This window comes from Mustelus asterias, chromosome 28 (assembly GCF_964213995.1).
Source record: "Mustelus asterias chromosome 28, sMusAst1.hap1.1, whole genome shotgun sequence".
In the NCBI taxonomy this organism is placed as follows: Eukaryota; Metazoa; Chordata; class Chondrichthyes; order Carcharhiniformes; family Triakidae; genus Mustelus; species Mustelus asterias.
Window position 1 is genome coordinate 12,647,754 of NC_135828.1, and position 14,010 is coordinate 12,661,763.

At 43.9% G+C, this 14,010-nt stretch overlaps 1 protein-coding gene across 1 annotated transcript in view; it reads right to left on the reverse strand.

Annotated features, from left to right (window-relative positions):
• chata (choline O-acetyltransferase a) overlaps positions 1-14,010 on the reverse strand; it is a 58,692-nt gene that overhangs the window by 36,704 nt on the left and 7,978 nt on the right. The window contains exons 5-9 of the mRNA XM_078199518.1: positions 13,742-13,922; positions 12,952-13,129; positions 5,318-5,487; positions 3,272-3,372; positions 52-180 (exon numbers count right to left, since the gene is read on the reverse strand). Coding sequence (XP_078055644.1) covers positions 52-180; positions 3,272-3,372; positions 5,318-5,487; positions 12,952-13,129; positions 13,742-13,922 — 759 coding nt within the window. The remainder of the gene's footprint in view (positions 1-51; positions 181-3,271; positions 3,373-5,317; positions 5,488-12,951; positions 13,130-13,741; positions 13,923-14,010) is intronic.

Here is a 14,010-nt window from a genome sequence, read left to right on the forward strand (position 1 = left end):
ACTTTTCCATAAAGAAACTCTTGTCAAATTTGCTTATCGTGTGGTCTGTACCTTTGGAGTTTATCTGCTGCTGACGCTAAATTTCTTTGGGTTTCAGAATCACATTTCCACCTCAGTCTTCTTGGGGCAGGCAGCTCACAGACAGAATCAGCACGCACTAATTTCCTGGAAGTTTCTTTACTGTGAAAGACACATCACACATACCAAAAATACTCAATATTTATGGTCTATAATATGAGATGAGCAATGGTTTTAATTAGACATGCTTAGGAATTCTAACAATGCTAAGTGAAGTCTGACTCCACATCATTTGTCCAACAGTTTATAATAAGTTTATTTGTTAGTCACAAGTAGGCTTATATTAACACTGCACTGAAGTTACTGTGAAAATCCCCTAGTCGCCACACTCCAGCGCCGATTCGGGTACACTGAGGGAGAATTTTGCATGGCCAATGCACGTCTTTCAGACTGTGGGAGGAAACTAGAGCACCCAGATGAAACCCATGCAGACACTGGGAGAACATGCAGACTCCGCACAGTGACCCAAGCCGGGAATTGAACCCGGGTCCCTGGTATTGTGAGGCAGCAGTGCTAACCATTGGGCCACCGTGCCGCCAACAATTGCAATGTTAAAGGATGGTGCAAAGGAACACAATCTTACACGTTTCAGGGTGGCTCACGTAACAATCTGCTGCTCAACGATGTCCAAAGGTGTGCAGCTTAGGTGGATTGGTCATACTAAATTGCCCTTAATGTCAAAAGATGTGTAGGTTAGGGGGATTAGTTACGTAAATACTGGGGTAACAGGGATTGGGTCAGGGTAAGATGCTCTATCGGAGATAGTCGGCGCAGACTCGATGGGCTGAATGGCCTGCTTCTGCACGGTAGGGATTGTATGATTCTATGATATTAAAGCTTGCCCAGCTCATGGGCTGTCTACAGCAGAGCTCTGTACAAATGCACCTCCTGCACATGCAGTGTTCCAATTTCACTGACAGCTATATCAGACGAATGGTTAAAATCCTGCTCTGTAAGCTCCACATCTTTCTAAGCATTTTCCATTATTAAGCTCATAAAATTTAAATAACCATCCTCTAAGATGTTTTCCAATGCGATGTAACATTTGGTCTATGCTGTAACAACCTTGCAATTAGAATGAATGTTTGTATGTTTTAGATTACCTTGATAAAGAGGAGTATTTTTTTAATGTATATATTCTTTCATGGGGTATGTGTGCTGCTCGCTAGTCCAGCATTTATTGGCCATCCCTAATTGCCCTTGAGAAAGTTGTGGTGAGTCACCTTCTTGAACTGTTGCACTCCATGAGTTGTAGACATGCCCACAGTGCTGCGAGAAAGGGAATTTTGACCCAGCAATGGTGAAGGAAAGGTGGTACAGTTTCAAGTCAGGATGGTGTGTGGCTTGGAGGGGAACTTGTAGGGGCAGGTGCTCCCATGTGTCTGCTGTCCTTCAAGGGGATGGAGGTCACATGTTTGGAAGGTGCTGTCGAAGGAGCTTAGGTGAGTTGCTGCATTGCATTTTGTAAATGGTACCCATTTCTGTCACTGTATGTCACTGGTGGAGCAAGTGAATATTAAGTTGGTGGGTGCCAATCAGGTGAGCTGCTTTGCCTTGAATGGTGTTGAGCTTCTTGAGTATTGTTGGCGCTGCACTCATCAGGCCAGTGGAGAGTATTACAGCACACACCTGGCTTGTGCTTTGTCAATAGTGGACAGGCTTTGGGGAGTCAGGAGGTGAGTTACTCGCTGCAGAATTCCCATCCTCTGACCTGTTCTTGTAGCCACAGTATTTATATGGTTGGTCCAATCCGGTTTCTGTTGAATGGTAACCCCCCAAGATGTTGACCGTGAGTGATTCAGCAAAAGTAATGCCATTGAATGTGAAGGGGTGATGGTTGGATTCTCTCTTGTTGGAGATGGCCATTGGCTGACACTTGTGCGGTATAAATATTATGAGCTACTTCTCAGCCCAAGGCTGGACATTGTCAAGGTCTTGCTGCATACGGACAAGGACTGCTTCAGAAGTTTGCAAAAGCAACGGTAAATAGAGGTGTGACTTCCACACTGCGCTTTTTATGATATATTCAATCACCAACTGTTGTGAATATTTCATAGAATCATACAGAGCACAAAGAGGCCATTCGGCCAGTCGACTCTGCATTGACCACAATCCCACCCAGGCCCTATCCCCATAACCCCATGCATTTACCCTAGCTAGTCCCCCTGACACTAAGGGGCAATTTAGCATGGCCAATCCACCTAACCCACACATCTTTGGGCTGTGGAAGGAAATCGGAGCACCCGGAGGAAACCCAGCAGACACGGGGAGAACGTGCAAACTCCACACAGACAGTGACCCAAGCTGGGAATCAAACCTGGGTCCCTGGCGCTATGAGGCAGCAGTGCTAACCACTGTGCCAGCATGCCGCATCTTGCATATAGGTTTGACGGTGAATTTTTGATTTTTCAAAGTTACTAGCCCATTTAATGGAAATAACAGACAAACTAACTGTGTAAGATATTCATACGCTAATATTGCATTATTGTTTTTAGCCTTTAGTCTTACTTACTGTTGGTCTTTTTGTGAAATTGGGATGATAAAACTGTCTTTAGTGCTCTCCACTGTATGGGTCCAACTATACTGTGAGCTTAATGTGTGCTAAAGGGACCTTCTCTGCAGTGAGGCACCTCTTAGTTTAAAAAGAGACGCGATGGAGTATTATTGATATGCTCATTCCATTGCACCCATCTGCAGTCAGGGTCAACTGGACTAAAAGCAAGAATGTCCATTCATAGAATCCCTACAATGCAGAAAGAGGTCATTCGACCCATCAATCTTACACTGACAACAATCCCACCCTGACCTTATCCCTGTAACCCTACGTATTTACCCTACTAACCCCTCTGACACTAGGGGACAATTTAGCCTGAAATCCACCTAACCTGCACATCTTTGGACAGTGGGAGGAAACCAGAGCACCCGGAGGAAGCCATAGGCAGACATGGGGAGAACGTGCAAACTCCACACAGACAGTCACCCGAGGCTGGGATTGAACCCGAGTCCCTGGCGAGGCAGCAGTGCTAACCACTGTGCCACCATGCCACCGTCCGTTTGTAAACCTTAAATCTACCTGAGAATTCTTCTATCCATGTTGCTCATTTACCCCTCTGGCAAAATTTCCAATGAGCAAAGTTATTGCAAGCTAGAATTTTGCAAAATAATAATTAAGAAATAGAGTACAATGACATACATGTAACAGAGTAGGTATTCAACACACTGTATCACTGCTATGCCTTCTGCAGGTGAGTGTTCATAAACTAGTCCACAGGCTCCATCTTTCCCAACAATGAACTGCAGGAAAAATGGAAATTGGTCAGCATTGTCTCAGATAACCTGTTTGTAAGGCTACACATTGTGAGGTCAATCCAAAGGTAATCATTAATACACCCTTCTAATAAAGTTTCATTCTGCTATTTTACTGAGATGCCCATACACATAAGGCAGCTGCTTCATTACAATGTGCAGGGGTCTTTGTTACTGTCGTGGACACGACAACATACAGTTGGGAGCAACAACAGAAAAGGCTGCTATCTCATGAAACGCGCATGTCAATGGGGCAAGAAAGCTAATGAAGCTTGTACAGGTGTACCAGGAGACAAGAAATTCCTCGTACCTAATGCATGCTCCAGCAACCCGTGTTCAACAATTGCTGATCTAATTCTGTATTACAACTTGCATGTTTAAGGGATATTGGTGTCAAATCAGCATCTGGAATAGTAAGCTACACAAAGGAGAAACAGTGTGCTAAGAATTTCACTTTTCTTCTGTGTGCATACTAAAATTCAAAGTGCAATATTGCTTGGTAGAAATATGAAGATTCGGCTTAAGCATGATAACCCTCATCCAATTAAAATCTTGTAAAAAGTCTCACGACACCAGGTTAAAGTCCAACAGGTTTATTTGGAATCATGAGCCTTTGGAAGGCTGCTCCTTCATCAGGTGAGTGGAAACCTTCAACCGACGCTATACACCAGATACATCGATGATATTTTCTTCCTTTGGACTCACGGTGAAGAAGCATTGAAACAACTACACAATGACATCAACAAGTTCCATCCCACCATCAGACTCACCATGGACTACTCTCCAGAATCGATTGCATTCTTGGACACACGCATCTTCATCAAGGACGGTCACCTCAGCACTTCACTCTAGCTCAAGCCGACGGATAACCTCATGATGCTCTACTTCTCCAGCTTCCACCCTAAACACATTAAAGAATCCATTCCCTACGGACAAGCCTTCCGTAAAAAACGTCCACTCACCTGATGAAGGAGCAGTGCTCCGAAAGCTCGTGATTCCAAATGAACCTGTTGGACTTTAACCTGGTGTTGCGAGACTTCTTACTGTGCCCCCCCAGTCCAACGCCGGCATCTTCACATCACAGTTAAAATCTTATAGAGCATTGACCACTGGGCTACATCTGTCTGGCATTGTAGATCTTAAACCTTGCCATAGACTATTCCATTCTCACTAAGCCTAATGATCTCCATAGTTTTACATGTAAGCATGGTATAAAACCATTTAAAATAAATGGATTAATGTGTGATAAAAACACACACATACACAAGGAATAACATTTGAATACATTGAGCATTCAACCACTGTGATGCAGCGAATGTTTACCAGGCTGATTCCGGGGATGGCAGGACTGATGTACGAGGAGAGATTGACGAGGCTAGGATTGTTTTCGTTGGAGTTCAGACGAATGAGAGGGGATTTCATAGAGACTTATAAAATTCGAACAGGACTAGACAGGGTAGATGCAGGGAGGATGTTCCCGATGGCGGGGGAGTCCAGAACTAGGGGTCACAGTCTGAGGATTCGGGTAGGCCATTTAGGACGGAGGTGAGGAGACATTTCTTCACCCAAAGAGTGGTGAGTCTGTGGAATTCATTACCACAGGAAGTAGTTGATGCCAAAACATTGAATGTATTCAAGAGGCGGCTGGATATAGCACTTGGGGCGAATGGGATCAAAGGGGAGAAAGCAGGATTAGGCTATTGAGTTGGACGATCAGCCATGATCGTAATGAATGGCGGAGCAGGCTCGCAGGGCCGAATGGCCTCCTGCTCCTATCTTCTGTTTCTATATGATCACCAACAGAGGTTTCTAGGCTAATAATTTGAAATATTTCCAATAATATCATCTTTTTTATAGGGAAGATTCAGTCCGACAATGAAACTTTCTCCAAAGAGTATCTTAATGTTACACACATGAGCTCGGCATCCATTACCTGCATGGTTTTGTCATACCAACGATTTCCTCTATTTTTGCGACAATCACCCCCATGCATTATCTGCAGTGCCAGGTTTACGTCTGTCTGCTCAACACCACTTGGGTCATCCAAACACAACAGAAATATGCAGCGTTCGATCGCATCCAGAGAGTCTCGGTTAGTCGAGTCTGCAAAGAGAAAGACCAAAATTTCATTAACCAAGTCAACAGGGTTTCAGGTCGCCAATTCTAATTAATGCCACATGTGGCACGATGTAACTGTTGGGCAGTAGGTCAAGTTGGTTTTACTAATACTCCAAAAAACAACCTATGGCCATGCCAATTATCATTTGATTTGATTTTTTATTGTCACATGTATTAACATACAGTGAAAACTATTGTTTCTTACGCGCTATACAGACAAAGCATACCGTTCATAGAGGAGAGTGCAGAATGTAGTGTTACAGTTATAGTAAATAAATACAGTTATGGAGTGTGGAGGAAGATCAACTTAATGCAAAGTAGATCCATTCAAAAGTCTGATGGCAGCAGGAAAGAAGCTGTTCTTGAGCCGGTTGGTACGTGACCTCAGACTTTTGTATCGTTTTCCCGATGGAAGAAGGTGGAAGCGAGAATGTCCGGGGTGCGTGGGGCCCTTAATTATGCTGGCTGCTTTTCCGAGGCAGTGGGAAGTGTAGACAGAGTCAATGGATGGGAGGCTGGTTTGAGTGATGGATTGGGCTACATTCACGACCCTTTGTAGTTTCTTGCGATCTTGGGCAGAGCAGGAACCATACCAAGCTGTGATACAACCAGAAAGAATGCTTTCTATGGTGCACCTGTAAAGGTTGGTGAAAATCGTAGCGGACATGTCAATTTTCCTTAATCCTCTGAGAAAGTAGGGGTGTTGGTGGGCTTCCTTAACTATAGTGTCGGCAAGGGGGACCAGGACAGGTTGTTGGTGATCTGGACACCTAAAAACTTGAAGCTCTCGACCCTTTCTACTTCGTCCCCGTTGATGTAGACAGGGGCATGTTCTCCACTATGCTTCCTGAAGACAGGGGCATGTTCTCCACCATGCTTCCTGAAGTCGATGACAAAATAATTGGAGACAAGCCTTATCATCCCACAATGCTTAGGCCAGTTTTATTGCACAAATTCTGTTGATGCAACAGTGATTTTGCCAAACTGCTTAGTCTAATTGGTGTGAGGCCATCGAAATTAAATTTAGATGTTCATGTCAGGCCAAATTGGGGAGTAGTTCATCATCGGACACTGCCTCACTTCACAACAACTGCACCTAATAGAAAGCAAAGTGTCAGAAGTCTGAGATGATTTGAAGCTTTTTTGTGTTACCAGAGACCACTCAGCCTAACACACTTGAGTCCTTGTTTGTGTGGTTCAATTAGTATATGAAAGTGAATAGTTCCTTCCACTTGACTAAAGAGTCGCAGCGTAGCCAGGGATTATATTGCTTTGAATAGATATTGATCTCAAAGTTGCGCCTGGAGTATAGTTTAAGTTCATTTATTAGTGTCACAAGTAGGCTCACATTAACACTGCAGTGAAGTTACGGTGAAAATCCCCTAGTCGCCACACCCCGCCATCAGTTCGGGTTACACTGAGGGAGAATTTAGCATGGCCAATTCACTTAACCAGCACGCCTTTCGGACTGTGGGAGGAAACCGGAGCACCTGGAGGAAACCCACGCAGACCCGGGGCGAATGTGCAGACTCCACACAGAGAGTGACCCAAGCCAGGAATCGAATCCGGGTCCCTGGCGCTGCAAGGGCAGCAGTGCTAACCACTGTGCCACCTTGCTGCCCATAATGATGCCCAGATCCAAACAATAGGGGGAAAATTTAGGCAGTAGCTTAGTCATAGAAAGGTAATCATTCTAGGTTGTGGTTAAACCTGCACTGTTGATGGAAAACACATAGGCAGAATACCTGTGTTCTCAGAGCCTTAAAATTTCTAAAATACATAAAAGGTAAAAGTTATCTTCTGCGCATTTTAAAAATTGGACTTGATACTACATTGGAGTTATGCTCCATGTAATGCTACAGACAGGGTGCCGAGTATGCTCTCCCCAACTTGCACTGGGACATACTGGCATATCCGCACAAGGTTTGTACGACCCCACCCAAGGCCAACAGAGAATGCTGTTCTCTGAGCTCATCCGCCCCCAGAATCGGCGTGGACGTGCCAGTAAAATTCTGGCCCGGTGGCACAGCGGTTAACACTGCTGCTTCACAGTGCCAGGGACCCGGGTTCAATTCCCAGCTTGGGTCACTGTCTGTGTGGAGTTTGCATGTTCTCCCCGTGTCTGCGTGGGTTTCCTCCCGGGTGCTCCGGTTTCCTCCCACTGTTCGAAGATGTGCAGGTTAGGTGGACTGGCCATGCCAAATTGCTCCTTAGTGCCCCAGGATGTGTAGGTTAGAGGGATTAATGGGGTAATGAGTGGAGTTGTGGGGAGAGGGCCTGGTGTGGGATTGTTGTCGGTGCGGACTCAGTGGGCCGAATGGCTTCCTTCTGCACTGTAGGGATTCTATGATTCTAGGATAAGTCAGAGTGCAACTTGACTCCAGAGGTATATTGTTGCATTTGAGTTGTTGCATAGAAGAACGTGCTTTGCGGTGAAAATAACCGCAGAACTACACCCAGAGCTGTATCCATCATTGTCCTTTATTACAGATGTTTGACAATGATGGACAATGATTCTTTTGGGTCTGTGTTCAGCTTCTGAAGCATACAGGCCTATTAAACATACGCAGATTGATCTTATTGAGGAAGATTATGCAGATAAATATTTGAATATCTGCATAAACAAATTTCTAGCTCGAAACAGCAATTCATATTTACCCTTTCCCATGAAGTTCAGATTTGTTAGCAAGATATGAAAGGTGAAACAATATATAAAGACTGAGGCCGGACCCAACACATCTCATTGTATTGTTGTAATTGCAATTACCATGAATAACATTTTGTTTCTTCATGAGGTATCGTGGAGTAAAGATGTGTTTAATGCCACATGTGCCTTCATTGAATCATTTTCTATATAACTAGTCAAAGTTGATTCTGGCTGATCTCTCTAGATATTTCTGCTACTTATACTAATACAACAGGTTACATCAAGTACTCAGTGATTAGAAGGGGAAAAAAATCAACTGGCCAAAGTACTGTTTTAAGTTTATTTATTAGTGTCACAAGTAGGCTTACATTAATACTGCAATGAAGTTACTGTGAAAGCCCCCTTGTCACCACACTCCGGTGCCTGTCCGGGTACACGGAGGGAGAATTTGGCATGGCCAATGCACCTAACCTGCACGTCTTTCGGACTGTGGGAGGAAACCGGAGCACCCGGAGGAAACCCACGCAGAGACAGGGAGAACATGCAGACTCCACACAGACAGTGACCCAAGCCGGGAATCAAACTCGGGACTCTGGCGCTGTGAGGCAGCAGTGCTAACCATTGTGCCACCGTGCCACCTGGTGCCGTTTTATGCGCCATGGACAATACTGAGATATGAAAACTCCTTTACCAGTGTATGAAAACATTGTCATGCATTATATCTTTGAATGAAACCAATATTAATTCTCAAAATCAATAGGTCAGAAACACTGTAAACCAATACGAAGCACCACTGTGCCAAGTGAAATAATTTAAAAAGTTGAAAAGAATAACTTGTTACAAACAGGAAACACAGTAAAGTTGACCATTGTATTTACAATGTCACTAACTGACAATAAACTGAGGAAATTGTCCCCTAGTATGTAAATTGTGGGCACACTTTATTACAACATTAGTTCTAGTCAGATGCATTTCACACCAGGCATGTTCTAGATCACCAACTAGTTTAAATATTCACTGTGATGTCTTTTGAATTTTACAACTGCATCCATAGCAATAGAATTTTGTTTATGAATTATCTTAGTTGCTAATACTAAGGTAACTGGTTACTGCTCATTCTGCCTTTTTGATGTTATTCAATGCTAAACTATATAGTGATGTGAAGATGTTGGCGTTGGACTGGGGTGGGCACAGTAAGAAGTCAAACAACACCAGGTTAAAGTCCAACAGGTTTATTTGGAATCATGAGCTTTCGGAGTGCTGCTCCTTCATCAGGTGAGTGGAGAGGTGGGACCACCTCTCCCTCCACCACCACCACCTCTCCAACTCCATTCATCTGATGAAGGAGCAGCGCTCCGAAAGTTTGTGATTCCAAATAAACCTGTTGGACTTTAACCTAGCGTTCTGAGACTTCTTACTGAAATATACATTCATGACTTTAACCTACAGGACCTTAGTAATGGCGCTACTTATTATTTTGAATGTCAATTGTGTGTGAATAATCTTTGATGGTGAACATCAAGAGTGTGCTGATCAATGTCTGTCAATCCCCCTGACAATATTGACTTCAGGATGCGTAATGGAGGGCATGGCCGTGTCAACATCGATGAGGACAAAGCAGAAATGGTTGAGAGCTTCACGTTTTTAGGTGTCCAGATCACCAACAACCTGTCCTGGTCCCCCCATGCCAACACTATAGTTAAGAAAACCCACCAACACCTCCACTTTCTCAGGACACTAAGGAGACTTGGCATGTCCGCTACAACTCTCACCAACTTCTACAGATGTACCATAGAAAGCATTCTTTCTGGTTGAACCACAACTTGGTATGGCTCCTGCTCTGCCCAAGACTGCAAGGAACTACAAAGGGTCGTGAATGTAGCCCAATCCATCACTCAAACCAACCTCCCATCCATTGACACTTCCCACTGCCTCGGCAAAGCAGCCAGCATAATTACCCATGTACCCCGGAAATACTCCCTTCCACCTTCTTCCACCAGGAAAAAGATACAAAAGTCTGAGGTCACGTACCAATCGACTCAAGACAGCTTCTTCCCTGCTGCCGTCAGACTTTTGAATGGACCTACCTTACATTAAGTTGATCTTTTTCTACACCTTAGCTATGACTGTAACACTACATTCTGCACTCTCTCCTTTCCTTCTCTATGTACGGTATGCTTTGTCTGTACAGCGTGCAAGAAACAATACTTTTCACTGTATATTAAATCAAATCAAAAATCAAATCCCATTCACTTTAACCAGTCTTCACCAGGCATCCTTATTTAAGCTGACTAAATAAGTCCAAATCTGTTTTCATATAATGGGATTCCAGTATTTTACCCTAATAGCTTGATGCTTGCATTTCATTATTTCACTATTTTTTCCTGGTCTTTAGTTAAAAATAGCATACTGTCAAGAATGCAATTCACCTCATTACTGAATTCTAGATTCTCGCTAAATAAATGAAAATGAATTCGGATGCCAAATATAACAACTGTAAGATCGTATCTACCAGATTACAATGATCAAAGAACACTGCAATAATTCATTAGATATAATGAGTTTAGTACATGCAAACCAAGATCCAATTCCCATCTAAAACAAAATAATATCGTTCTCTAATTCAATCAGTAGACCGTGTTGCCGGTATTTTATGACCTCGCCCGTCCAAGGCTCGTAAGATCCCGCCCAAGGTCAATGGAGAATGCCGTTCTGCCAAACTCGCCCGTCCCAATTCTGGGGCGGGCAAGGGGGTAGAATCCCAGTCTCCATGGTCTATAGCATTGGTCTATTGGAATCATGATGCAAAACAACCATGAAAAAGAGAAAAAAACCATTCATTTCAGTCTAATTCTTCTTGATCTAGTCAATAAAAGCCACCATCCAATCACAAAATTTCATCAGCAATCAACAAATGTCCCAGAATCTAATCACACTTTGATTTTTTTTGCCATATAGAAACATCTGGAATAATGGCAAATGTGGCGTAATATATATTTGCCATACACGGTGTACGGCTTCTGTCTTTATCAATGAATTCCATAGAATCATTGAACCCTCCAGTGTAGAAGGAGGCCTTTTGGCCCATCGAGCCTGCACTGACAACAATCCCACCCTGGCCCTATCCCCGTAACCCCATGTATTTATCCTGCTAGCCCCCGCCGCCCACCCAACACTAAGCAGCAATTTTTCACTGCCAATGACTTTAACCAGCACATCTTTGGACTGTGGGAGGAAACAGGAACACCCGCTGGAAACCCATGCAGACACAGGAGAACGTGCAAACCCCACGCAGCCAGTCACCCGAGTCCAGAAATGAACCCGGGTGCATGGCACTCTGAGGCAGCAGTGCTAACCACTGTGCCACTATGCCACCCCTTGTCTTCAAACTTTGTCTTTAAACTTACATGGGCAGTGCCAAGGGAAAAATAAAATATATTCTTGAACTAAAGTAACTATGAAACTATTGGCATGCTTTCCATAAATTTGTAAAGATGTAGGTGAGGTTAAGCCCTGCTTTCTATCCTTGATAAATAAATAGAACCTGTATTTATATGAGAAAAGCTATTCTAACTGCAGAGACATAAGCACTCAACGGTTCCCTGTGATGGTGGTAAGCTCAGTAAGAAGTCTCACAACACCAGGTTAAAGTCCATCAGGTTTATTTGGTAGCACAAGCCACAAGCTTTCAGAGCGCTGCTCCTTCATCAGGTGAGTGGGAGTTCTGTTCACAAACAGGGCATATAAAGACACAAACTCAATTTACAAAATAATGGTTGGAATGCGAGTCTTAACAGGTAATCAAGTCTTAAAGGTACAGACAATGTGAATGGAGAGAGGGTCAAGCACAGGTTAAAGAGATGTGTATTGTCTCCAGCCAGGACAGTTAGTGAGATTTTGCAAGCCCAGGCAAGTTGTGGGGGTTACAGATAGTGTGACATGAACCCAAGATCCCGGTTGAGGCCGTCCTCATTGCAAAATCTCACTAACTGTCCCGGCTGGAGACAATATACATCTCTTTAACATGTGCTTAACCCTCTCTCCACTCACATTGTCTGTACCTTTAAGACTTGATTACCTGTAAAGACTCGCATTCCATTATCTTGTAAATTGAGTTTGTGTCTTTATATGCCCTGTTTGTAAACAGAATTCCCACTCACCTGAAGAAGGAGCTTAAGGCTCCGAAAGCTTGTGGCTTTTGCTACCAAATAAACCTATTGGACTTTAACCTGGTGTTGTGAGACTTTTTACTGTGCTTACCCCAGTCCAACGCCGGCATCTCCACATCATGGTGGTAAGCTGACAATGTCTACATAGTGTCTCACAATATGATCAAATGCTAACCCAGAAATGCATCTTACAGGCAAATGATGTTAAAAGGCAGTGGTATGAATCTGTGGTCTGAAATTGATATGGTGCAGGGAGTTCAATAGTATCCATGACTACCACCCATGCACTCTGTTCACCAGCCTTATATAATACATCAAGATGTGGCTGTAATTAGAAGGGCTGTCATTTTAGTTAAATCTGCATTAATTTTCTCATGATCAACACCACATTAAATGCGATTAAAGTGAGGGCAAATTAGGGTAATTGGGCTTCTATTTGGGACGTTCATATGCGCTGGCGTTCTGAGCTCCCCTTTGAATTAGTGTGAAATATGTTCCAGGAAACAGATACAATGCTGACCATGTTGTTTGCATTTTAGGAAAATTTGCTTCTGCCAGAAAGATTTGCCTAGCCTGCTTTCTGTCACGCAATGAGATTATGGGAATGCAATGCTTCACTGCCTTGTACTGTACCTCTCATGACCACTCTCCTGGCCTCTGCCCAGTCAGTCCTGCTGTCTGATGTGAGCAGCCCAATCGGAGGCACTCCTTCCTCTTGGTTCTCCGCCATTCTTACGATCTTTCTCAACTGGGTGAACAAGTCGGTTTCATTCAAACGTCTGAAGTTAATGACAACATCCAGAACGAAGAACTGGAAACACATGGAGGCAAGGTTAATGTTCAGAGTGGGTGTACAATGTTAAAAGGCATGCGTGACATTTTTGAAGTCCCTTTACATTTTGAGTTTGGGTTTTCTGATAGGGGTGGTCTGTTATTTTGACCTCAATTGAAAAAATTAAATGTATAATCGTTGGGCAGCACGGTGGCGCAGTGGTTAACACTGCTGCCTCACAGAGACCTGGGTTCAATTCTGGACTTGGGGTGTCTATGTCTGTCTGTGTGGAGTTTCCACATTTTCCTCAGGTCTGCATGGGTTTCCTCCACACTCCAATGATGTGCGGGTTAGGTGGATTGGCCATGCTAAATTGTCCCTTCGTGTCGGGAGATTAGCAGGGTAAATATGTGGAGTCACAGGAATAGGGCCTGGGTGGGATTGTTGTCGGTACAGGCTCGATGGGCCAAATGGCCTCCTTCTGTACTGTAAGGATTCTATGATCAAGAGAGATGCGCTGTCCTGAGATTAAGAACTTTGAGCTCATTCATTCAATTACTCCTTATGTTCGCTCTAAAGAAGACCAACTTGGCATCAATTTCCAATTTGGCTGTGCTCAATCCCAGTAGAAATTGAGGCATGCCTGCTCACCTGGTTCTGACAAGCCACTATGATGTGCTCCGGTTCAGGCATGACGCTGTTTCTCTGGACCACCAGCGTATCTTTCTCGTGGCCTGGGAGACGGTAGGATGAGAAGAGCCTGTAGTATTGTTCCATACACAAGGGATGTCCAGCCAGTTGGCCACGGGCATATTCTACAGGTAGAGCACGGCTGGAAAACAAATGCAAAAGTAAACGCTGTTTCCAACTCCTCCTGAGATACCCAACATCATACAGCCAGTCACAAAATGGCCAAAAGC